Source organism: Pelophylax lessonae, assembly GCF_965119305.1.
Source record: "Pelophylax lessonae genome assembly, chromosome: 1".
Lineage (NCBI taxonomy): Eukaryota > Metazoa > Chordata > Amphibia > Anura > Ranidae > Pelophylax > Pelophylax lessonae.
In genome coordinates, this window is record NC_138768.1 from 532,203,292 (window position 1) to 532,230,653 (window position 27,362).

Consider the following 27,362-nt stretch of genomic DNA (forward strand, 5'->3'; position numbering starts at 1 on the left):
CCAACAATAGGGTCTTCACATGGAACCAACCACAGCAGACACCAAATCTTGTTGACCAGGTCAATCCCTCTTCTACCACTTCATCTTTGCTAACCTTTAATCTAGTACGGCCATATAGGCCCCATAATCACAGCAAAGGCTCCGGTTCTTTCTTACCCACTACTTCACACCCCATCAGAACCAACACACCAGTCAAATCTAACCCCAAGCCTTTTTTGAACAAAAAAGATCGTACACCACCCCATACTAAAACATTAAAAAATCTTACAACCTTTTACAATCGTCCCCACAATTCCAACAATGCCCATTCATCTACAGTTTCACACAAGGCCAATTGCCATCTAACCACGAACAAACACCCAGATCGTGGACTACAAACATCATCACGTCTCCATACACCATCTACCCCATGTAAATCTGTAGCTCACAATTTTCCTGTGACTGCTATAGTTATCCCATCCCTTACATCCATGGACACGACTTCTATAGAAGACCGTGAGATTCCATCTAGCATATTGCCTCGCCAGTCCCCTCGTGACTCTACCGTTCACGTTTCACCATCACGCTTCACCATCCCACAGGGGTATTACAGTTACGGAGGCACCCTCAGCCACCCACAGGACCCCACCCGTTTGTTCTCCCCATGACCTGCCCGTCAATCCTAATACCACAATCATGGAGTCTTTTTTAGTGACATGACCCCCTCAAACAGGTCCATCAAAAAGAAAACACACAGGAGAGGATGCAGAAGGGGGAGAAATAGCAAAAAAAAAACAAAACACTGAAACCATTAAAATCTTTAACCTATCCAAACACACACTCTCTCAGGCAAAAACATCCCTCCTAACTAGGGGCCTTAATTTTGCCCCCTGTAATAAACAGGACCTGTTTCTTCTCTTCAAGGACCTAAACAAATATGTGAGAAACTTGACTTTGAAAAGATTCTTTCAAATCAACCACACAAAACAGGGCTCTAGACCTAACCCCACATTGGCTGACTTCTCCTGTCCAACACCTGTGCAACAAGAATTTAACTTTGAGACAGACATCATTGACACATTAGAAAAGCTGTACAATGACGACTCCCTCACTGACCTAGATTTGTTCACACAACATCTAGCAACCTCCCCCCCAGTCCAACATTCTACACTAAAGCCCAAATCAGTCTTCTACCCATACCAACATAAAGGTCCACACCTCACTACCTTTTACAACATGGTTTATTCTGAGTTCCTTAAAATGTGCAAACAATCCTCCCATACCCCTACCCAGCTAGGTGCCCTTATACCCCAGAAAAAAAGAGCGCTCTCATCCCTGATCAACAACAATAACATGATCATCAAAAATGCAGACAAAGGAAGAGGTATTGTCCTCCTCGATCGAGATTTCTATATCCAAGAGGCTGAAAGACTATTGGCTGATTCCAACACTTACACCCAACTCCAAAAAGATCCTCTTCCTGAGTATAAACTGGACCTCAAAGTCATCATTGACCATGCCGTTGAAACCAAAATTATAGACTCCAATGAAGCATCCTTCCTCAACAGGGTGTTTTACCGTACCCCATATTTTTATCATATTCCCAAGATTCACAAAAACCTCACCCACCCCCCAGGCCGTCCAATTATTGCATCCATGGAGAGTATCACCTCTGGTCTCTCCCTTTACATAGACCATTTTCTCCAACCCCTAGCCCAAAGCTTACCGTCCTACATTAGAGACAGAACTCACCTTTCGGAACTATTGTCTCCCTATACATGGGAACCTAGTTATACTTGTGTGTCTCTGGATGTCAACTCACTGTATACATCCATCCCAAACCATTTCGGTCTAACAGCTCTAGATCACTTTCTCCATCATGATCCCTATACGAGTCCAAAACAAGCCCACTTCATCTTGAAATGTACAAAATTTTGCCTCACCCACAACCATTTCAAATTTAACGACCAATTTTACCTACAAATTAATGGAACAGCCATGGGAGCAAATTTCGCACCATCTTAAGCGAACCTAGCCATGGGTTTATGGGAATTCCAAAAAATATGGCACAATAACCCATACTCCAGACACCTTATCTTCTATGGCAGGTACATAGACGATATCGTCATAATCTGGGACGGACCCCCTGACACCATCAACAACTTTACACAACATTGCAATCATAACCCTCACGGATTAACATTCACTCATGTCATCAATTCTGAACGACATGCTTTTCTGGACCTTGAACTGTATTATATATGAAATCAAATTCATGCTAAGAACTACTCTAAACCTACTGCAAGCAACTCCTTATTGCACTTTAAAAGCTGCCACTATAACAAATGGACCAACAATATTCCTAAGGGACAATTTTGTAGTTTAAGGCGCAATTGTACCAGACACGATGACTATGTAGCTGAAAGTCATCTCCTGAAAGCCAAATTATTGGTCTATTGCCTCAGTTGTCATTGTAACCTCCTCTATGTAGGACATACTATCCGCCCCCTTCGACAAAGATTTGGGGAACACAGGAGGAAAATAGAGGAAGGAAAGGACAAACATAGTGTCCCCCACCATTTTCTTATGCATCACGGAAAATCTACTACAGACCTCGAGGTATGGATTATAGAGCAAATACCTAAAGACCTCCCTGAAGCCGAAAGATTCCACAAACTTTGTGAACGTGAAACTTTTTGGATTTATTCCCTAAATACACTCTCGCCCAATGGGTTGAATGAAGAACTAGATGTATCCACCATTTTATAACTAGTCCATTTAGGTTTTACCACAAGGTAACCTATACTGCTATACCTCATTGTAAAGTTGCTATTGTATATTTTCCAGACCTCTAGCTCATGTATAGCCATTACATAGTTACATAGTTTAATCTAGATAGCACTTCAGTAATTCCCCCACTAGAGGTCACCATTCCTGAGCACATAAATTGGTCCTGATTTCCCCTTCCTACCACCTGACTTGAGAAAGGAGCGCGCGCTGGTATTCCACCGCAGAGCGCATGCTCGGAAACGCGTCGTCATCTCGCCAGAAGATCCTGTGGACGGCCAACACGGTCACCCTGCGTTCCATCTTGCGGTCCAAGCCTCATTTTCACGCCCATGACAGCCTTCATTTCCTGCTGGACAGGAACAGGAAGAGCTGTGAGATGATGACAGACCCCCAGCGTTGACCCAAAGCCTCCACACGGACACCGGAAGGACCCACCGTGCCTACTATCACTTACCTTGATGTAAGTTTTTACTATTGTTTGCCAATTAAAATTACAGTCTTTACTCAGAGGCGCCTGTTTTCTCTCTTTGCTTTTATTGTATTTCCTGAACAACTGGAGGGCCATAGTTTGAAGACCCCTGCACTAGCGACTTTTCATGCGCGGCCGTAGTGGAAGAAGAATCATCCTCACTTTTCGAGGACACAGACCCAGTAGGGTGACTCGCGTCCGCGGCGGCCAAATCGACCTCAGCATCTTAGGAGACAGAGAATGCAGGTGAAGGAGGGGGGACGCTTTTTGCTAGGCCTATTTTGAAGGGACATATCAACTTTGGACACCAGAGCTTGCAGGACTGCCATCATGGCCGCCAAGGTGGACTGAGACCCAGAGGGTCCCGCAACTTCTGAGAGTGGGTCAGGTGGTGACACGTGCACCAGGGACTCCACGGTTAACCTGGGAACTACCAGCGAAATGTAGAAAAAAAAATTTAAAAAATCGCTGTGAAAATTCCCCCACCGCTGCACCAGTGGCACCACAGGTCCCAGCACACAAAACCCACTGCTATAATGCAAAATGTAAGCGCCAACCCGACTCCAAGCACCCCCAGGTACAATTAGCCAGCAAGGATGGCCCTGGCAGGGACCCCAACCAGGACCATTCCCCCAGAAATGTGTGAACTGAGAATCAGGAGGCCCCCTCCTCCCCATCACCGCTTGACACCCCAATGCATGTTTACAGCATGGCCACCCCGGGGGGAGGACTGGGGGGAGGGGCTAGGTAAGGGTGAATGGGAGGTATTTTGCAGAGGGACCCCAGTAGATGAGGGGGGCGCTATTTGGGAAGGAAGGATACATGGGGCACCTACCAACCCAGGGAGGAACCCACGTTCACCCCAAGAAATCACCAGAAGGGAGGGGGAACACTACTCCCCACACCTTGGAACTGGGCGGGCACCACTCCAGGCAGACCAACGCACCATCTTCTGCAGCCCAGAGGTACGCTGTGACTCAGGTTGTGACCAGGGTCATGACCAGGGCAATGCGTCCTCGCGAGCCGTTTAACTCACCAGCCCCTGTCCAGTGGGGATATGTCGTGGCCGACCTAGTGCAGGGCTGCGGTCGGTTCGAGCTCCCTGGCCGGACTGGTTGATTGCAGTTCTCACTGGAACAGACTTAATTGTAGTTCAGAAAATAAAATAAAAGAAGAAAATTTTGTTTAAAAAGGAAAAAAATGCTAGGACCAGAGATCCCAGCAAGGAACTAGGTCCTTACTCCTGACTAGGCAGAAAAAAACTGAAGTCCTATATCAGGAAGTGGGAGTAAACCCCCTGGGACTGCCCTTAATTTTTTTACGCCTAGTGTCCTACTCCTGTAGGAGGCGGCATAACCCAAGGGTCAAAGAAGATATGGAAGCTGTGTCTGTCAATTAATGAAAGAAATCTGGAATTTATGATTACCTACCTGTAGAGTAGAGCCTATTTAATTTAGAAATGCGAGGATTTGTTGAAGAATCTTGTTTATTCTAAACAAAAAAAGTAAAAGACAAATTATGATTGTAAAAAGTTACAATACTAATATATAGTATGGCTTGCTAGGCTAAATTCAAGAACAGTAGCATTTAACAATATCGGGCTTCTCATTACGGTTTTTACACTCCTATACGATTCTGAGTTTATGGCAGTGTTCTCTGATTCATTTTATTAATGGGTATTCAAGAATATACTTCTTGTAGCACAACATGACACGCTGCTGTGTTTTCTTAGAATACTGAGTAGTGTTAGCTGGTGCAAATTAAGTACATTGGTTACAGAGGGTGTATTTGTCTTTTTTTTAATTATTTACGATAGTGCAAGAATCAGGATCAGCTACCAAGTAACCTCAGAAAGCAATTCAATTAGTTCCCTGACCAGCTTGGTAAAATGATCCTGCAGTGTAGCCCATTCATTTGGCTGCAGATTTAAAAAAAGAAAAAGAAAAAACACGAACACACATTTGATCACATCGTCTGGTACCCAGCTATAATACGCACTCATCAAAAACATACATTTTACATAATACACACACAAATACATTTTGTCTTACCTGAATACTTCCTGGAATGTTAATATTCGTTACACTGTCTCCAAAAAATGATGACCTACTAAAACCAGGCGATTCTTCATCACCTACAGATGAAAACGTTAAAATAATTCTGTAAGTGCTTCTACTTCACATGAATATATATATATACACCAATCTGTTTTATTTAAAAAATGTGTATTTAAAGTATGTAATTAATGCATGTATTAAAGCAGCCAAAAATACCAAGATTATTAAGGTATTCCTGACCAAACAAACCCTGATGAAGAAATATCAAATGCTGGAATCAGAGTGTTTTAGGTATACTCAGATAAAGCACTTCCTCTACACTTTATCCCGCAAATTAGATAAAGTAACCATGTCACCTATGGAATGCCTATGTTATAAATATGATAAAGTCCGAGGTCATATATCAGAGACTTACACTATTCTAATGCATACTTTCGTAAAACAGGACTACATGGTCAAATGGGAACAGGACATCCAGGAAAATCTTGAGCTTAAGTGCACTCAATAAGCCCAGGAAGCATCATAGTCACTCAACAAACACCTCCATCATTAAAGCTAATTATAAAGTGCTTTTAACCACTTGCCTACCGGGCACTTTCACCAAGTTCCTATCCAGGCCAATTTTCAGCTTTCAGCGCTCTCACACTTTGAATGACAATTGCGCGGTCATGCTACACTGTACCCATATGAAATTTTTATCATTTTTTTTTCACACAAATAGAGCTTTCTTTTGGTGGTATTTAATCATCTCTGGGTTTTTTATTTCTTACAAAAAAAAAGAAAAAAGACAGAAAATTTTGAAAAAAAAAAAAGTTTTTCTTATTTTCGGTCAGTAAATTTTGAAAATAAATACATTTTTCTCCTTCACTGATGTGCGCTGATGAGGCGGCACTGATGGGCACTGATAGGCTGCACTGATGGGCACTGATGAGGTGGCACTTATGGGCACTGATGAGGTGGCACTTATGGGCACTGATGAGGTGGCACTGACGAGGAGGTACTAATATGCCGCACTGATGAGCACTGATAGGGGGCACTGATAGGTGGCACTGCTGGGCACTGAGAGGTGGCACTGACGGGCGGCACTGATTGGCACTGCTGGACACTGATGGGTGGCACTGATGGACACTGATAAGCACTGATGGGCAGCACCATCAGTGCCCACACTCAGTGCCCATAGTGCTGCCAGTCAGTGCTCATCAGTGCCTAGATTAGCAGGCACTGATGGGCACTGACTGGCAGCACTATGGGCACTGATGGGGGGCACTGATGGAGGGCACTGTGGGCACTGATGGTGGGCACATTGTATTTTATTTACCTCTGTTGTAATCAGGGCACTGGTGATCAGTGCCCTGATTACATTTGTCTGTGTCCCCGAATGGCTGATCGGCTCTGCTCCTTCCTCACACTGCAGTCTCTGTGTGAGGAAGGCGAGCTGGCGATGAGAGATGATCTCATATGTCTACATATGAGATCATCTCTCATTGCATGGGCCGATCACGTGGTTGGCCATTTACCACGATCTGTGATTGGCTGTGTCCAAGGGACACGGCCGACACAGATATTCCCCGATGGGAGCGCGCGGGGAGCATGTTACTGGGAGGCCGTTTAAAGACGGCCTCCCGGAAATTCGAGTCCGCGCTGCAGCCGTACTTCGGCTATAGCGTGGATCTGAAGAAGTTAAAATGGTATATGGTGCCAACCAGACTGGCCACTTACGTCCCAGAAGCTTCTTTAAAATGTTTCCAAGGCTGCAGTCAGAAAGGGACGATGTACAACATATGGTGGCAGTGCCCTAAGGTGAGGCGATTTTGGATCATAGTCTATAAATTTCATTTATACCCTCACCCAACTTAACCAGACCAAGAATCCAAAACATGCTCTGCTTGGATGTAAGCTGAAGGAAGCCTCGAAAAACGGAATTTTTGTAAAATCTTACCTGTAAAATTCCTTTCTCTGAGTCCTCCGACAGTCGCCGCCTCTTCATATTCGTCACATATGGGGTATTAGACTTTGCTCCGAAGGAGTAGCTAGGCAACAGAATATGTTAACATTAAAGCTTTTAACATATCCCACCCTCAAGGGGTGGTCCCCTCAGTCAATACCCTCCTACTTCCTGCAACCATATCTCAGTTTTAGTGGAATAGCAGTAGAGTATACAACCAAACCCCAAAAGAGGGGCGGGGGCGGCGACTGTCGGAGGACTCAGAGAAAGGAATTTTACAGGTAAGATTTTACAAAAATTCCGTTTTCTCTTACGTCCTCCGACAGTCGCCGCCTCTTCATATTCGTCACATATGGGGACGTCCCAAAGCAGTGCAAACATGAGGGGTGGGAAACGCATCCGCGCCGAAAAGGCAACGCAGTCTCCGCATCAAAGGAAGGAATCTTACCAAAGGAAGGAAACCAGCTGGGCAACAGAAAAAAACAAGTGCTCAACAGGAGCAACAACCCAGGGAAAAGACAAAAAACCAGGGGATACAAAACTTATCCCAACAGCCAGAGGTCCCCAACAAGGGACCCTAGGGAATTGCCGCACTAAGAACCTTGCGGCCAAAGGAAGCATCCGCCGATGCCTGAACATCTACTTTGTAGAATTTTGTGAACGTGTGTACGGTCGACCAGGTCGCCGCCTTACACACCTGGGCTACAGAAGCCCCATGACGACAGGCCCAAGACGTACTCAAAGATCTAGTAGAGTGCGCCTTCACAGGCACAGGGGGAACCTTCCCCTGCAAAGCATAGGCCTGTTCAATGGTCTGCCTGATCCATTTGGCGATGGTAGAGGCCGAAGCCGCCATGCCCTTCCGAGGACCCTCTGGAAGAACAAACAAGGAGTCCGTCTTTCGAAAAGACTCAGTCGATTTAAGGTAAACCCTTATCGCCCGAACAACATCCAGAGAATGCAATCTCACCTCCTTTGGATGTTTAGGCTTCGCGCACAGCGAAGGTAAGACAATATCCTCATTAAGATGGAATTCCGAAACTCGTTTCGGAAGAAAAGAAGGATTAGGTCGCAAGACCACCTTATCCAAATGAACAACCAGGTACGGAGACTTGCAGGACAAAGCCGCCAGCTCCGACACTCTGCGAGCCGAAGTGATCGCCACCAAAAAGGCGACCTTTTTGGACAACATAGACAACGAGATCTCCCTGATCTGTTCAAAAGGAGCACGTTGCAACACAGACAGAACGAGATTCAAGTCCCAAGGGGGCAAAGGATCCCTCCTAGGAGGAACCAGATGCCGCACACCCTGAACAAAGGTGCCAACCAAGGAGTTGGAAGCCACGGGACGTTGAAACAGAACGGCCAGCGCAGACACCTGACCCTTGATCGTAGCCAGCGCCAAACGCTGATCAACACCCGTTTGAAGGAAAGACAGCACACGGGAAACCGAGTACGTGCGAGGTGAAAACCCCCTGGACTCACACCAGGCAAAATAGGCCTTCCAAGTACGGTAATAAACCTTCCCCGAGGAAGACTTCCTCGCGTTGATCAAAGTATGAACGACCTCTGGAGAGAGACCCCTCTCCTTCAGGACCTCGGTCTCAACAGCCAGGCCGTCAAAGCCAGCGACTGTAAAGCAGGATGGTATATCGGTCCTTGAGACAGTAGATCGTCTCGAAGAGGCAGACGCCACGGGGCGTCGACCGCCAGATTCACGAGGTCTGCGTACCAGGACCGGCGAGGCCAGTCCGGTGCCACAAGAATCACCGTGCTGCGTTCCGAGTGTAACCTGCGAAGGAACCTGGACAGCAACTGAATCGGTGGAAACTCGTACATCAGCCTGTACTGATGCCACGGGGCCACTAACGCGTCCGACGCGTCTGCCCGAGGGTCGCGCGTCCTTGCCACGAACCTTTTCACCTTGTTGTTAAGACGAGACGCGAACAGGTCCACATCTGGAAGACCCCACTTCGCGCACAACATCTGGAAGACAGCCGGGTGGAGAGACCATTCCCCCTGATCCAGGGTCTGGCGACTCAGATAGTCCGCCTGCCAGTTCTCCACCCCCGGAATGTGAACCGCCGTTATCGCCGGGACATGAGTCTCGGCCCAAGACAGAATGTTGGCCACTTCTCGAGCCGCTCGGACACTCCTGGTGCCCCCTTGGTGGTTGATGTAGGCCACCGCCGTGGCATTGTCCGTCTGCACCCGAACCGGGCAGCCCTGCAGCCGGTCCGTCCAGCGATGAAGACAGAGACTTATCGCACGCAATTCCAGAATGTTGATCGAAAGGGAAGACTCCCCCTCCGACCAAGTTCCCTGGGCGGATAGAACGCCCAGAACACCACCCCAGCCCGACAGGCTGGCATCCGTGGTGATCACCGTCCACGAGACAGGACGAAACGACTTGCCCCCGGACACCATCGGGGACTGGAGCCACCACAGAAGGTTTCTTCTGATGCGATGACTCAACGAGATTTGAAGATCCAGAGATTGAGGTCGCCCGTCCCACCTGGACAGGATCTCCGCTTGGAGACCCCGCGTGTGAAACTGGGCGAAGGGAATCGCCTCGAAGGCCAAGACCATCAATCGCAGACATCTCATGCACGTCCGCAGAGACGAGTGCGGAACGTCCCTGAGGGACCTGACTTCCTCCTGAAGAGTTCTGAGTTTGTCTTCCGGCAGGAAGACCTTCGCCTGCACCGAGTCCAGAATCATTCCCAGGTAGGGAAGACGAACCGACGGACTCAGTGTTGACTTTGGAAAATTTATCGTCCAACCAAACTCCTGCAGAGTTTGCATCGTGACAGACAGGTCCTTCTCCAGACCCTGGCTGGTCGCAGACCGAACCAGAATGTCGTCCAGATACCCCAGGACAGAAATGCCCTGGGCCCTCAATAATGCCAGAACCGGTGCAAGCACCTTGGTGAAGACCCGCGGAGCCGAGGCGAGACCAAAAGGCAACGCCACGACCTGGTAGTGATCCTCCGCAATGGCAAATCGAAGGAACCTCTGGTGACCCTCGAAAATGGGGATGTGAAGATACGCATCCTTCAAATCGATGGCGGCCATGAATTCCCCCGGAACCAGGGCAGCCACCACCGACCGCAGGGATTCCATGCGGAACTTGCGAACCCGCACAGAACGGTTCAGAGCCTTCAAGTCCAGAATTGGACGAACCTTGCCCTCCTTTCTGGGCACGGTGAACAGATTGGAATAAAACCCCCGAAATCTGTCCCGATGAGGCACCGGAACCACCACTCCCTGAGCCCTCAGGTCCCGCACCGCCAGGTGCAGGTCCCGCAAACGCTCTGGAGACAGTTGAAGATTTGAGGGAAAAAATCTGCTCTCCGGCCGAGAGAGAAACTCGATCTTGTAACCAGATCGAACGATCTCCTGAACCCATCTGTCCCGCACACGGGCCAACCAGGGTTGAAGAAAACCGAGCAAGCGTCCCCCCACCCCAAAACTGGGTGAGGGCGCCCCTTCAGGCCGAACTGTTATGGGCTGCAGATCCGGATTGGCCGGACTTCTGTTTCCCAGACCAGGGCTTCTTCTGAGAGCCTTGACCTTTGAACGGCTTGCCCTTGTAGTGCGGCCGAAAGGCACGAAAGGACCCCTGAGGGGGCCGAAAATTAGCATGCTTCTTCCCAGAAGCCCCCTTAGCCTTGGGGAAATGGGGCAAGAGAGTGCTCTTACCCCCGGTGATCCCCTTAATCAACACATCCAAGGACTCCCCAAAAAGGCGAGACCCATCATAAGGCAGATTGGCTAAGGTCTTACGTGAAGATTGGTCCACCGACCAACATTTTAACCAAACCAGGCGGCGAGACAACACCGCCACGCTGTGCACACGTGCAGCCAATGGAACCAGGTCCAGGTCCGCATCACACAGATACATGACACCCTGGTGGATTTGATCCACCATATCCAGGGTCGCCGGCGAGGCCGAGTCGGCCACTAGGACGCGCCTAAGCATCTGCGTCCAACTTGCGATCGCCTGGGCCGCCATGAGAGAAGCAAACAGAGCTTTAAGCATAGAACCCGTAACAGAATAAGTATGACGGGCAAGAGACTCCAATCTCCTATCCGTGGCATCACGGAACACAGGGGAATCCTCTGCAGGAATCGCAGTGGCCTTGTTTAAAACCGCAATTGCGTGATCCACTGGGGGAGGCACACACCACCTTTCATCAGTGGAAGGCGAGAAAGGATAACGCAGCTTGAACCTACTTGGTACAGCAAAAGGTTTGCGCAGATTGCGCCATTGTTCCTTAACAGCGCGCTGAAAATCATCATTGCAGGGAAAAACCTGCGGCGTCCTGCGTTTTCTCTGCGTCCCATAGGCCGCCAAGGCAGCGGAGGGACACACTTCATCCTGCAAACGCAGTGTTTGCTTTATGGAAACAATCAATTCATCCATGATTGCAAGCTCTTCAGGCGAGCCAGGGGGAGAATTATCAACCCCCTCAACTTCAGCCTCCACCTCGGACCCCACTAGATCTAGGGAGGAGCGGGACCCCGATAAGGAGGCCCCCGCCATAACAACCCCATCACCTTCACCCTCAGAATCAGAGGAAAGAGCAATTCTGGGTCTTTTAGTAGATTGAGCAGCCACCAGCATCTGCACCTGAGCAGCAAGGCCAGCCACAATAGTGGCTAAATCCCCCCCTGGGGGGGAAACAGCGGTCCCCTGGCTTTCCACCAAGGCGGTAGGAAATTTGCCCTCCTGAGAATCCATTGCCCCTGTAATGCCAGACAATAAAGGGTTAACTGCCCCTTTAAGCAAGCGCGGCAAGCGCAGCCCACCGCACCACACTCAAGCACAATGAGACCCCCACAGGGAATATGCAAACTGAACACAGGCAATGGATAGCAAGAACAGAAGGATAAAACCTGAGGAGACCCTCGCCGCTGCTGCTGCCTTGATCGGTGTTCCTGGAAAGAGGAAGTGATGCTGCCAGGGCGCTCTATGAAAGCCTATGGAGGCTACAAGAAAATGGCCGCCATTCATGTAAAACATGCGGCCGGAGCGAGTGTAGGCAAAATGGCGCCGTTTGGCGCCGAAACCGCCGCTCCACAGTGCAGTAATGCACACGTGACATCCCTGTACAGGAATACATGTCAGATCGCCGCAGCGATCGCTGTATATGCCCAAACATGCCAAAAAAACATGCCCCACAGCACACAGCTTCTCACACTGACCAGACTGACACACACAGTGTCACACAGCTCCCCCCCCCCCTTGCAGCCCACAGCATGCAGCCGAGAGATAGGGAGACAAGCAGTGTGAATAGAGGCAGGTTACACAGTCCCAGACTGACACCCCCCAGACAGACAGGTCCCCACATAGATACACTTACCTCTCAATGGCGTGGGGGACCCGCACAGGCGAATAAGCCGCTGCACATGAGGCAGGGAGAGTCGCAATTCAAGACGCACAAAATGGGGGTTAAGAAACCGCACAGCGTCCAGTGAGGTAGCCACCTCACCAATCATCCCTGCACCGAACAGGGATGGGTCGTTCACTGTGCCAGGAGCGTTACCTGGCTGAACGCTCGATGGCAGGCTGGGAAGCCACTGACCCACGACCTGCGACCAGGGGGATCAGCCCGAGACCCAGCCAGCATGATCCTCTTCATCAGAAGAACTAACTAACGCTGACAAAAATAACAGCTAAGTAAAGGTAGAGAGAAAACTCAAACAAAATTATAAAAAGAAGAAAGAGTCTGGGGCAGAAAGCCCCAGCACAGAAAAAGCCAGCCACTCCTGACAAGCTAGACATTAAAACTGAGATATGGTTGCAGGAAGTAGGAGGGTATTGACTGAGGGGACCACCCCTTGAGGGTGGGATATGTTAAAAGCTTTAATGTTAACATATTCTGTTGCCTAGCTACTCCTTCGGAGCAAAGTCTAATACCCCATATGTGACGAATATGAAGAGGCGGCGACTGTCGGAGGACGTAAGAGAAAAATAGAATTCTATTCCTATGAGTCCTCTGACAGATGCAGCCCTTCCAAGTTTCATCAAAATTGGGTAATGGCGCCCTCTGCAGGAGCAGGCTAGATAGTGAAACTTCATTAAAAAACTTTCACCAGACACACCCTTAGGGGCTGTCCCTTCAGACATTACCCCCAAGACACATAGAGCTACTAATCAGTTTCGTAGCAAGCAGTACAGGAAGAAAAGAAACCCCAAAATAAAAGGGGCGGGGGCTGCTTCTGTCAGAGGACTCAGAGAAAAGAATTTTACAGTAAGTTCTTACAAAAACTCTAGTTTCTCTTACGTCCTCTGACAGATGCAGCCACTTCATAGTTTCCTCACAAATGGGACTTCCCAAAGCAGTGTAGGCATGAGGGGTGGGAAGAAACGCAACTGTTAGAGATTTATAGAATGAAATGATAAAAGTCTCTGAAACACATTTGACATATATCTGAAACACATCTGAAATACATCTAAAATACATATGAAATACATATGATAAATATATTGTAATGTTTTTATGAAAGGTTAGTGCATTATGACTTTGACAAGGACAGAGAATCCATCTTGCTAACGTATGTATTCTATTCTAAGATTTGAGTGTCTATGTTAGGATGTTGGGAGGAGTTATGTGTCAAGAACATATATGTTAAGAGTGGGAGGTTACTTTTATATTTAGAAGTACTACCTTTTTGGGAATATACTTTTGCTGACATAGGACTTCTGAACACCATAAAAATTGGTCAATTGAAATGGTAATCCAGAGGAAAAGCGATACCACCTTATGCTGACACATAACATCTGTAAACTTCTCTCCTTTTGAGGCTTGATGCTGAAGAGAACCATTCATTCAACTATTCATTCATTTATCCATCTATTCTATTTCTATGTAACGTATGCTTGCTTTGAAAGAATAAACAACTTTTCTAAAAGAGTCGTGACAGCTGAGTAAAAATCTATTTCTAACAGCAACCAACAAACGGCAAGGATCCATCAAGGCCACCAAAAAAAAAAACTTACCCATCAGGGCAACAGAAGCCCAACCAACAGGAGCTAACCCCAAAACAAAAATTCACCCCAGCAAAGAGAAAAGGACGTCTTCAACAAACAGCAGCCTGCAAAACTTTGCGGCCAAAGGAAGCATCCGAGGATGCCATCAAAACAATCTTCTAAAATTTAGTAAAAGTGTGCACGGACGACCAGGTCGCCGCTTTACACACCTGAGCCACTAAAGCTGGATGGCGAAAAGCCCAAGAGGCACTCAGCGCTCTCATAGAATGTGCCCTCACAGGGAAAGGAGGCAACTGACCCTTTAGTGAATAGGCCTGAACAATAGTCTGTCTGCTTCATTTGGAAATGGTTGCAGCAGACGCAGCGGATTCCTTATGAGGTCCCTCAGGAAGGACAAACAGGGAATCAGATGTCCAAAAAGATTCAGTGGCCGACAGGTAAACCCTGACCGCCCTAACCACACCCAGTGAATGCAGAGCAAATTCCTTGGGATGCTTGGGCTTCGCACAAAGCGAAGGCAAAACAATATCTTCATTGAGTTGGAAGGCAGACGCCACCTTAGGTAGAAAAGATTGGTTGGGTCGCAGAACAACCTTACCCTATGAACGACCAGATAAGGCGAATGGCAAGAGAGACCTGCCAATTTAGACACCCTGCGAGCAGAGGTGATAGCCACCACAAAGACAACTTACTGGGACAGCAAAGACAGAGAGATTTCTCTGACATTTTCAAAGGGAGGTCGTTGCAGAACGGACAAAACCAAATTCAGATCCCAAGGAGGCAAAGGGGACCTCCTTGGAAGAGCCAGATTGAATAAAGGTGTGAATCAGGGAACTAGTAGCCAAGAGATGCTGGAAGTAAATGTCCGAGGCCAACACCTGACCTTTTATCGTGCCCAAAGCTAAACGTTGTTCCATCCCTTTCTGCAAGAAAGCTAAGACCTTCACCACCGAAGAGGAGCGAGGATGAAACCCTTAATGGTACCCTGGTGGTAAATCTTCCTGGAGGTAGCCGTCTGAGCTCTCAGCAAGGTAGGAATCACAGCATCAGAGAGACCTCTGTCCTTCAACAGCCAAGCCGTGAAAGCCAGAGACCGTAAAGCAGGATGAAAAATCGGCCCTTTAGACAGCAGATATTCCCTCAGAAGCAGCCGCCAGGGAGGCTCGACGACCATCATGACGAGGTCTGCGTACCAAGACTGGCGAGGCCAGTCTGGGGCCACCAGAATCACCTGCACCTTTTCCAACGCCAACCTGCGGAGGAACTTGGACAACAGTTGAATCGGGGGAAAGGCATAAATCATCCGATACCGGTGCCAAGGAACCACCAATGCGTCTGAGGCGTCTGCCAGAGGATCTCACACCCTGGCCACGAACCTTTCCACCTTTCTGTTGAGACGAGACGCGAACAGATCCACTTCCAGTGTCCCCCACCGAGCACACAGGAGGCAAACCCCTCTGGATGCAGGGACCATTTCCCCTGATCCAAGGACTGACGACTCAAGATAATCCGACTGCCAGTTCTCCACTCCTGGAATGTCAACAGCGGAGAGAGCTGGAACGTGCACCTTGGCCAAAACCAGAATCTCGGCCACTTCCTTGGCCGCCCGGGCTCTCCTGGTGCCCCCTTGGTGATTGATGTAAGCCACAGCCCTGGTATTGTCGGTTTGAGCCTGAACCGGGTGACCCAGCAGCCGAGGCACCCAATGGAGCAGGCAGAGCTTGAACGCCCTGAGCTCCAAGACATTTATCGGCAAGGAATATTCCTCCGTCGACCACGTTCCTTGGGCACAAAGAGTGTCCAGTACTCCACCCCAGACAGTCAGGCCAGCATCCGTGGTGATCACCGTCCACAACAGCGGCAGAAAAAACTTGCCCTGGCTAAGCGACAGAAGCCACCATGAAAGCTCCAACCTCGTGAGGCGGCCCAAACAAATCATCCGGTCCAAGGACTGTGGATCCTTGTTCCATACCAAAAATCTCTGCTTGCAGAGTCTTCGTGTGAAACTGGGCAAACGGGATCGCCTCGAAGGCAGACACCATCAGCCACAGGGACCTCATGCAGATCTGCAGGGAGAAGAGATCACTGTCCCTGGGGGTCCTGATCTCTGGAATAGAAACCTTTGCTATTTATTGCTGATTCAGCACAGGATCTATGTAGCTGGTCAGCATTTTGGATCTTGTACTTTTGCTACAAAGTCCTCTCCTTTTAGGTGCCTTTATTGGCACATCCTATATATTTTGGCAAAATTGCCTACATGTGTTTATTTCTGTGGATGTGGTTTAATTACCGTTTAAAGAACAAGAATATTCTGTGAATTGTTCATCATATATTTTTTCCTGACCCCCGCCGTTATGTGGATGCGATTGTAGGTGGCACACCCCGGGGCAGGCACATTGGGGGACCTTTTGGATTCGAGCCTATTTTCAGCCTCTATTATGGTTGCCCATATGGGCACCCGCGGTGCCCTACATTTATTTTCCAGGAAAAATGGTCCAACCTGGTTAGTAGCAGCACCGCTTCAAAACGCCCAGTTGTCCTTTTATGGAGTTTTCACTAACATCTCTTTTCTATTTAATTGTCATCTGTATCACTATACTGATTTATCTATTAGATGGGGTAGTTTTCTCTTTTTTATGACCCTTTTGTGTCTTTGGATTCTTTCCCCATTGTATAGGCATTGCGGATATATTTCCTTGAAATCCGGTCTTCGGCGATGCTGTCAGTTTCATTTTGGATCTCTTTTTAGATTGCCTCTCGGCAACCTGTTACCTCCTCTGCTTACATTCATGTCCTGACCGGATGTTGTCATCCCCGACCTTCCGGTTCCGGCGGAATCACGTGATGAGGTCGCGTCTTAATGACGCACTTCCTTCTCGGCCTCCATTGGACCACTGGGCGTACCTCGCTCTCACTCCCTCGGTGACGTCAGACGCCGAGGGAGTGGAGGGGGTGTATAAATGCCGGCGCCACATGGTCAGTATTACACTAGACCACCGGGGAACGATACATGATCTTTGAGACCATTTGCGGTAAATGAAATCTTTTAAACCCTGCTTCTCTCCATATATTTTTGGTAGATTCCAACGCTGATGATGTTCTTCCATGCCTTTTTCTTTTTCTTCCCGTGCAGTCTCCTTCATTTTTGTGTACTATTGGAAAACTTGTTGAATTGAAATGGCGGTGAACTTTTGAATACTGCATGACAATTTAGGTGCTGAATCTTGTCAATTTTGGGTAAGTATTTATACCCTCAAAACTTGACAGACCCTTATTATATTTATTACTATCTTCAACAAATTCCATTTCCTTTTGTTTCAAGGGATACCTCCCATTTGGGGGATATTAAGGGGACTTCATTTTCCCTTCCTGTCTTTGTTACATTGAGGTACCTAGGGAATCAACTGCACATTTATTCATAATCAGGTGACTATTTTGGCAACTTTTTCTACCTGATATTTAGCCTCATACCAATTGGAGAGATAGCAATTTTGGGTTGAAATGTATTTCTATGCTCTGGTTTTATTATCTCTACCTATCATTTCTAGCCTGGCTGTCACCCTCTCTATGGGTCAACTCTAGGAGTCTGAGGGTCTCGGCTCCCCTCCCCCTCTGTGCTTGCTTTGGTGGCGTCACCTCTATTACCTCCACCTTCGGCATAAGAAAGGGCTCAGGTCATCTTAAGGTACTTTATTGGTATCATTGTCTTTATAATTATGTAAATTAATTGGGCACTCAATATTAGGACCATTGAGATAAGCCCTATATACATACACATGTCATGTTTTTTATGTCTTTTCCCTTTGTTACCTAGAAATGTTCACTCTCGAGAAATGTCTATGAAAACTCCTGAAGAAGCTATTATGAAGATGGCGAAACATGTAGAGTTGATATTTTCGAGTGCATTTTCTTGATTTTATCATTTTATATTGATGTATTGTCTTGTCCTCACTTTCTATGTGTAATAAAATGTACAATTTTTGAGAATTCAGATTTTTCTCCATCATTTAGCACCGTTAAAGTCCCACTTGCCCCCCTCTATTGTAGTTTGCTTGAGTGGAGTCCAAGACCATGCCAAGATAATTCAGACGTACTGACAGAGTCAGTGCCGACTTCTGGAAGTTGATGGTCCACCCAAACTCCCGGAGCATCTGAACCGTGACTGACAGATCGCCCGACAGAGTGGCACACGAGCTCGCCCTTAACAGGAGATCGTCCAGATAACAGAGGACTGCAATCTCTCTCCTGCACAGCAGAGCCAGCACTGGGGCCAACACCTTGGTTTAGACCCTGGGAGCAGAAGCTAGACCAAAGGGTAATGTGACAAATTGAAAGTGCTCCTCCGCTACCGCTGATGACCTTTGTAGATAGGGATGTGCAGAAACACATCCTTTAAATCGATGGAGGCCAGAAAATGTCCTTGATTTAAAGACGCCATCACTGACCGGATGGATTCCATCCGAAACTTCTGTACCCGCACAAAGTGGTTCAGAGATTTGAGGTCCAGAATCAGACGCACCTTGCCCTCCTTTGAAGATCTTGCACTGCCCCCTTGAGATCCATCAAACGATCCGGGAACAGATGAAGATTTGATGTAAAGAACCTGTCTGCTGGGCAAGACCGAAATTCGATCTTGTACCCTAAATGAATCAGTTTGTGAACCCATTCGTCTTAATTCAGAGACGTCCAGGGTTCCCGAAAGCAACACAGACGTCCCCGACCCCTGAACCGGGTGAGGGTGTCTCTTCATGCGGAAGAAGACTTGGCCGCAGCACCGGACTGACCAGCCTTGGGCTAACCAGACGAAGCCTTCTTGTTTCCGCCGGAGGCTTTGAACGGTTTACCTTTTTCCTGCGCCCCTGAGGCACGAAAAAGCCCCCGTTGAGCCTTGAAGGAAGGCCCCCACTTCCCGCGGGGTGGCTTACCATTCGCAGATTGAGGTAGAAGAGTACTCTTACCCCCTGTGAGACCCTTAATTAGCTCCTCCAAGGAGTCACCAAAAAGGCGTTCCCCCAAAAAGGGAAGATCAGACACGGTCCTCTTAGAAGCTTGGTCTGCCGATCAGCTCTTCAGCCACACCATGCAGCGAAAGGCAATCCCCACTGCAGATACTCTTGCGACCAGGGGGGCCTCGTCCAGAGCCGCGTCACATAGATACACCATGGCCTGGGCCATTTGATCCGTGAGCTCAATGAGAGTCAGGGTTGGAGTCCATGGTACTGTCTTTCCGCTTCAGCGTTCTCACTCCATGAGAGTCCTTCCCTCTTCCGAGAGAATAAACAAATTCCATGCTTCCCAGGTCTGGTTATATTTCTCTCTACATTGTCTCGATGTAAGAATCAGATATTCCATCTCATTTATTTCTTCAACCTTCATTATCCAATCCTTTACTGTTGGCGCTGTCTCTTTTTTCCATTTTCTCTGAATACATGCTCTCGCTGAGTTTAGTAGTTGATTCACTATCAATCTCTTATATTTTCTAGCTGAGTTTCTGTTAACTGTAAAAGATATAAGGCTGGTTCTACTGTTAACTCATCCTCCGTAAATTTCTGTATGATTTTTTTTAACCTCTTCCCAATTAAGGCCTTATCATTGGGCACGTCCAGAATGTGTGTTATCTTACCCTGTTCCCCCCGACACCGCCAACAACGATCCGACAATGTAGGATAGATCTTATGTAATCTATCTGGGGTATAATACCACCTTGTCAGTATCTTATAATTTGTCTATTGGATTTTATTACATATTGAAGAGTTAAAAACTCGTTCTATTATCCATTGGCGCTGTACAGGGGAAAAAGAGCACTTCATTTATTTTTCCCATTTGTCAAAGCCTATTAAATTGGATTGTTCCTGAAGTGCAACCAATAAATTATATGTTTTAGACAGGGCATGAGCTGCAGCACCCGAATCTGAGCAGTATTTTTCAAAAGATGTCAATTGTCCTCCATAGTCTTGGAGGTTAACAATTGATTGTAAAAAGTGGTGCAGCTGTAAGGCACTCCAAAATGGTGGCCCAAATATATCCTCACAGTCAATCAATTTTTCTATCGTGGGCCATTTATTTATTTTTTTCCGGAAATGTGAAGCCTGGAACTATAACTATTCTCCTACACAAAAATGTACCGTTGTGATCACGCAACAATATGCTGACCCCAGTGGACGATTCCTTCTGCTTAAGGGACAATGGGCGGGAGCTCCTTTTACACTGGCAAACATATATGCACCTAATTCGGCACACATCACATTCTTTCAACGGGTACTGAACGAACTGAAAAGCTTTTCAATATCCCATTAAACCCATTATATGACACTTCCAATGGCAAGTCTAGTCTACAATATAAATACCTGCGTAAAATTAAACGTATCCTTTCCGACTTAACTTTGGTGGACACTTAGTGCAGGACAAATCTGACTGGCAGGGACTTCACTTATTTTTCGGCCTTACACAATAGGTTCTCGCATTTGGATTATATTTTTCTCTCTCAGAGAGATCTGCCCTTAGTGACAAATGCCAAAACAGGGGTCAAAACCTTCTCGGATCATGCCCCAATTTCACTAAACATGTGTCCACCTTTCGCGGGTCCTAAATACACTAATTGGAGGCTGAACCCTTCTATCCTTACTGACAATCGTAGAAGAGAAACCATTGCTAACACTATTCACTCGTATTTCGCAGAAAATCAGTCTGAGGAGCTGTCGCCCCCAACCATTTGGGCAGCGCAAGGAGAATTAATCAAGCTAGGCTCTAGTAAGAAAAAAGAAGCTGAAAAGGAAATAAAAAATGACCTAGATGGCAAGATCCGGGATTTAGAAGCAATACATAAACACTCCTTGGCTGTTAATACGGCGACAACTACAGAAACTGAGGGAGGCTCTACAATCCATTCTAGATTTGAAAGCAAAAAGGATCCTTTTTCTGAAAAAGGGATTCTTTTTTTAACATAGCGACAAACTGGGCAAATTTATTGCCAGAGCGTTAAAAGAATCACAACTTTCCTCCAATATTAATCATATTTCAAAATTGCGAATGAGTTTCACGATTACTACTCTAACCTTTAAAAACGTCCACCTTCCCACAAACCACCAGATCTTTAGAGTACCCGTGAGAAAATGATATGCGACTATTTGATTAACAGTAAGCTTCCAACTTTACCAGACTCTGAAGCAGAGCAACTTGAAAGGCAGATTTCTGAACAGGAACTACTTGCAGCCATCAAATCCCTGAAACCTGGGAAAAGCCCAGGACCCAATGGTTTTACCGCTCATTATTACAAACCTTTTGCCAATTTACTGACCCCTCACCTCCTCACTACTTTTAACCATTTAAAATAAACTAATGATATCCCTGATTAATTCTTACTATCCCATGTTGCCATGATACCAAAACCTCATAAAGACAAGGGATGATCGAACTTTTGAAAAGTTGGGTTCGACCAGAACACCCAAACTTCCCGAAAGTTCGGCCCGAATTTCAGAACCTCATTGAAATCAATGGGACCCGAACTTCGGTAATCAAAAAACACCATTTTGAAGCCCTAAAACCAAATAAATGCCCCTAAAAAGTGCCTAGGGTTCTGGGTCATGCCCCAGGGACTATTAATCACACAAAAAAAAGTTCTTAAAATTTTTCATTTTTTGATAGAGAGCCAATTATTGAAAAAAAAAATGAGATTTCTTTGGATTTAGTGTCTGGGGGGGGGGTCTAAAAAGTGTACCTGTGAAGTTTCAGCTCTGTAACATGTCCAGAACCAGAAAAAAAAAAGTTTGTTTGTATTAGAATTGCAGTAGAGTAGGATAGTGGCTTCGCTATTTTCACACCCGGCTTTTTGTTGCAGGCGTTTATAGGGCTTTTTTGTGGACATGTTTGAAGGCAGGCATGACATCTGAACTTCTGTGTAGGGGTATATATACACACACACACACACGTATGTATATATACACATACAGATATATATAGGTGTGAAAGTAGCAGAACCCTATTCCTGCGCTAATTAAATAATTAACAGGCATAGGACCTCCTATCACACCTATATGTGTGTATTTGTATAAATACATATGTGTGTGTATATATATACCCCTATACAGAAGTTCAGATACCTCGCTCCAAAGACGCCCAAAAAATGCCCATAAAAAACGCCTGCTACAAAAACGCCCAGGTTTGTTGTTGCAGGCGTTTTTTTTGGGCATTTTTTGGGCGTCTTTGGAGGCAGGCATAACATCTGAACTTCTGTATAGGAGTATATATACACACACACACACTTCTATGTATTTATACACATACACACATATAGGTGTGATAGGAGCGAAGTCCTATGCCTGTTAATTATTTCATTAGCGCAGGCATAGGGTTCTGCTACTTTCACACCTATATATATATGTGTATATATACATACATGTGTGTGTGTGTATATATACCCCTACACAGAAGTTCAGATGTCATGCCTGCCTCCAAACGTCCACAAAAAAGCCCAATAAACGCCTGCAACAAAAATGGCAAGGTGTGAAAATAGTGAAGCCACTACCCTGCTCTATTGCAAATCTAATTGAAACAATCTTTTTTCTATGGCGGTCACCCTGACATGGAAGGGTTTGGTCAACCTGCCAGAGCAGTCAAGAGTCAGTTAACCCTACACTACACTACGGTCCCCTGACACTTAACACTTTCCCTACAGAAACTAGATTATTAAATCTAACTATAGTGGAAAATAGTACCCTAACTACCCTAGATATCCCTTTCCTCACACTAATAATTGCTAAATGACACTTTGAAGCAGGAGTAACAGTACTGCTTCCAGTCTCTTCCACAGACCCTGTATTACAATGCTAGAGATTTGGCGGGGCTATGTTATACACTGGAGGGCGTATTCACTACTGATTGGCCTCTGGACCCCCTAGTCACTCCAATCACATTCCTAGAATCCTCCTGCCCCCTCAATTGGCTTTTACTGATGGTTCTGGTCCAATCACTGGCTTTTAAAGCCCAGTTCCTGTCCCATTGCATTTTGGTCGGATCTGGTTGCTGAATTCCGAACTTTTTCAGCAAAAAGTTTGAAATTTGGCCGAATTTCGAACAGTCAATGTTTGGGTCGAACCGATGGTCGACCCGAACCGTTCGATCATCCCTAATAATGATCACTCGGACTGCGGCAATTACAGACCAATTTCAGTACTTAACTTGGATATTAAACTATTTGCCAAAATATTAGCGCACAGACTGCGACCTCTGTCACATATGATTATTGGACCCGATCAAATAGGGTTTATGCCGGGTAGAGAGGCTAGGGATAGCGTCACAAACCTCATTTACAAAGCACAAACTGATAAATTTGAGGGTATGCTAATGTCAACTGATGCCGAAAAGGCCTTTCACAGGGTCTCGTGGGAGAAGGAAGGATTGGGAGACAAGGATTTTTTGGCACAACAGGGTTGCTAAAATTAATTTTTATTCATGAATATGTATAAAATCAAGGGAATACACTCAATAGTAAAATATGACCTTATATAAGGCCCAAAGTTTACATTTATGTAGCAGTTTACTTAGATATTAGTTCCATACAAAATATACAGAGAAAATTGCAAAACTATGTATAAGTAAATCCTTCACATCAGACAAATCTTGATGAAGGGTGACAGAAAATTGAAGACTGCCGTCCAACCAGATCACCTGATGCTGTATTCAGCTGTTCATAGGTAAAAATTCAACATTGCTCAACATGTTTCGCCTTTTTAAAGCTTCATCTGGAGCATTTTAATAAGATACGCTGTGTAATAAACATATATGTTTAAGAGAACAATATAACATATCCTTGAACAATTTCAATACATTCAACACATGAAACTAAAACCACATAGTGATTTTTACATACATCGTATTTTGTCAGTGGTTAGATCCCATTCAGCAAATGATCATGTCTAGGCATGTGGGGAGAACTGAACAGAAAACCAAAGTGGCCTACCAATGGTTATATGTGGGGATCCACACTATAATGCATGATACTTCAAAGTGAAAAACAGTATATGCAGATATTTTATTATTATTATTCAGGATTTCTATAGCGCCAGCAGTTTATGCAGCGCTTTACAATGCTAGAGGGAGACAATACAGTTACAATACAATAAAATACAAGAGGTTTAAGAGGGCCCTGCTCAGAAAAGCTTACAATCTAATAGGGTGGGGCAGGTGATACAAGAGGTTGTAACAGTAGCGAATGAGCTGATGGAAGATTAGTTGGCGGTGTGATAGGCTTCACTGAAGAGATGAGTTTTCAGGGATCGCCTGAAAGCAGCTAGAGTAGGAGATAGCCGTACAGGTTGAGGTAGAGCGTTCCAGAGGATGGGAGAGGCCCTGGAGAAATCCTGGAGGCGAGCATGAGAGGAGGAGACAAGGGAGCTTGAGAGTAGGAGGTCTTGAGAGGAGCGGAGAGGATGGTTTGGGTGATATTTGGAGACAAGATTGGTGATGTAGCTCGGGGCAGAGTTGTGAATGGCTTTGTATGTTATGGTTAGTATTTTGGATTTGATTCGCTGGGCAATCAGGAGCCAGTGTAGGGATTGGCAGAGAGGGGAGGCAGACACGGAGCGGTTGGTAAGGTGGATAAGCCTGGCAGCAGCATTAATGATGGACTGAAGAGGGGATAGCCTATAAAGTGGTAGGCTTATGAGAAGGGAGTTGCAGTAGTCGAGGCGAGAAATAACAAGGGAGTGAATGAGTAGCTTGGTGGTTTCAGTTGTTAAAAAGGGGCGAATTTTTGAGATGGTGCGGAGGTGAAGTCTACAAGTTTTTGACAATGATTGGATTTGGGGCTGAAAGGACAGGTCAGAGTCTAGGATTACACCTAGTACTCTGGCATGAGGGGAGGGATTGATGGTTGCATAACTATTTTTGATGGAAAAGTCATGGAGGGGGACACGGGCGGGGGGGAAAATTACCAGCTCAGTTTTAGAGAGATTTCGTTTGAGGAAGTGGTGTGACATCAATGTAGATATGTCAGTAAGTAAGTTAGCAATGTGAGAGGAGACTGAAGGAGTGAGGTGAGGAGTAGACAGATAGATTTGAGTGTCATCGGCGTAAAGATGGTATTGGAAACCGTGGGCGGTTATCAAGTGACCGAGGGAGGCGGTGTAGATAGAGAAGAGGAGGGGCCAAGAACAGAGCCTTGGGGAACCCCCACAGAAAGAGGCAATGGGGAGGAGGAGGTAGAGTTGTGGGTAACGCTGAAGGAGCGCTGCGATCGGTAGGAGGAGAACCAAGATAGAGCAGAATCTTGGAGGCCAAGGGAACAGAGTTTATTAAGAAGGAGCGGGTGGTCAACAGTGTCAAAGACCGCAGAGAGGTCGAGAAGTAAGAGTATGGGGTAGTGGCCATTGGTTTTGGCAGTTAGTAGATCATTGGTAAGTTTTAGTAAGGCAGTTTCTGTGGAGTGCTGTGAGCGAAAGCCAGACTGTAAGGGATCAAGAAGGTTATTTTCACTGAGGTAGGAGCTGAGACGGTTGTAGACTAAGCGTTCCAGAAGTTTAGACGTGAATGGGAGCAGTGAGATGGGTCTTAAGTTGTTCAGGTTGGTGGGGTCCAGTGAGGGCTTTTTAAGTATGGGAGTGATCTGCGCATGTTTTAGAGGGGAGGGGAAGGTGCCACTAGAGAGGGAGAGATTAAAGATGTGAGTAAGGGAGCATAGGATAGAATAAGAGGGTGTCTGTAGTAGTTGTGAGGGAACAGGATCCAGGGAGCAGGTGGTTAGGCGGGCATCCGAGAAAATGTTTTTAACCTCTTCAGTAGTAGCCAGTTCAAAGGAGGAGAGTGTTGACTGTAGACATATGCCGGTTTTCGGTAATTTGATATATCGCGGTATTGCACACCCACGGTATTGTTATTGTGGCATTTTTAAAATACCGAGTTTCTCTGCTCCTCAAGTCTGCCTGACTTTAGAATTGATACATTTTCAGTGAGCTGGATGACTCGTTCACTCACTCAATAGAAACAGCTCTGGTAATATGATCCTAGAGTGAGAGACTTAGCTCCTCCCTGTAACCAATCAGACGGCTCCCACTCAGCACACACCCACATGCTTTTTCCAGGGCTCAGACACAAACACTGCTAATACAAGCAAGTTTCTGCAGATAGAATTAGATAGATATTATATATATAGATTTATATATAGATAGATAGAGATATACATCCATCCATCCATCCATCCATACATGAGCATAGCAGCATATCATATATATATATATATATATATATATATATATATATATACACATATACACACACACACATAGCAGCCCACATTACATTATTATATAGCCATCAAGCAGTGTCTGGCCTACCTGGTGATGACTGGTCCTAGCGCTCTGATCCGATGACCTGGTCTTTAAAGGGGCAAATCCTTGCGGTCCAGAAGTGGTTAAACCTGCAGGAGGACCGGTGTTTTTATCTATTAATGACTTTACTATTGCTTTAGGCCTGGTTCACATGTATGCGGCTTGGGGGCCCACATTTGCACAGGCATAGCAGCCCATTGGTTTGAATGGGCTTGAGCTGCTATGCCTGTGCTTTCGGCTGCTGCACACGCAAACTGTGTTTTTAAATGCCGTGCCCATGTATACAAAAAACGCAGAAAGCTTGCCAGAGCAGGAACTGCAGGTAAGTTGCATGGTGCAAAAGCAGGATGGATTTCAAAGCCACTGAAATGAAAAAAAATGCTGCATGCACCTTTTTTCTGTGGAAAATGAGGGCATAGCAGCCTGTTCAAATCAATGGGCTGCTATGCCTGTGCAAATGTGGGCCGCCAACCCGCATACATGTGAACCAGGCCTAAAGCAATAGTAAAGTAATTTATAAATAACAACACCTCCTTCAGGTTTAACCACTTCTTGACCACAAGGATTTGCCCTCTTAATGACCAGGCCATCGGATCGGAGCCGACCGACAGGACCAGTCATCACCAGTTAGGCCAGACACGGCTTGATGACCTATTTTAGGCCTGGTTCACAGAATCTGTACTGACTGACTATATAATAATGTGCAAAAGTGAACCAAAGTCCCTAAATTCAGCAATGAAATTCAAGTGAGGTAGAAATTTAATAATTTAAAGTTAATAATTGAATACCGTGATAATACCGT

General features: G+C 46.2%; 1 protein-coding gene across 1 annotated transcript in view; it reads right to left on the bottom strand.

The window, feature by feature from the left end:
* CENPC (centromere protein C) overlaps window positions 1-27,362 on the bottom strand; it is a gene marked incomplete at its 5' end in the record, with an annotated part of 583,906 nt that overhangs the window by 475,281 nt on the left and 81,263 nt on the right. The window contains 2 exons of the mRNA XM_082243417.1: window positions 4,669-4,729; window positions 5,290-5,372. Of these exons, the coding sequence (XP_082099543.1) occupies window positions 4,669-4,729; window positions 5,290-5,372 (144 nt within the window). The remainder of the gene's footprint in view (window positions 1-4,668; window positions 4,730-5,289; window positions 5,373-27,362) is intronic.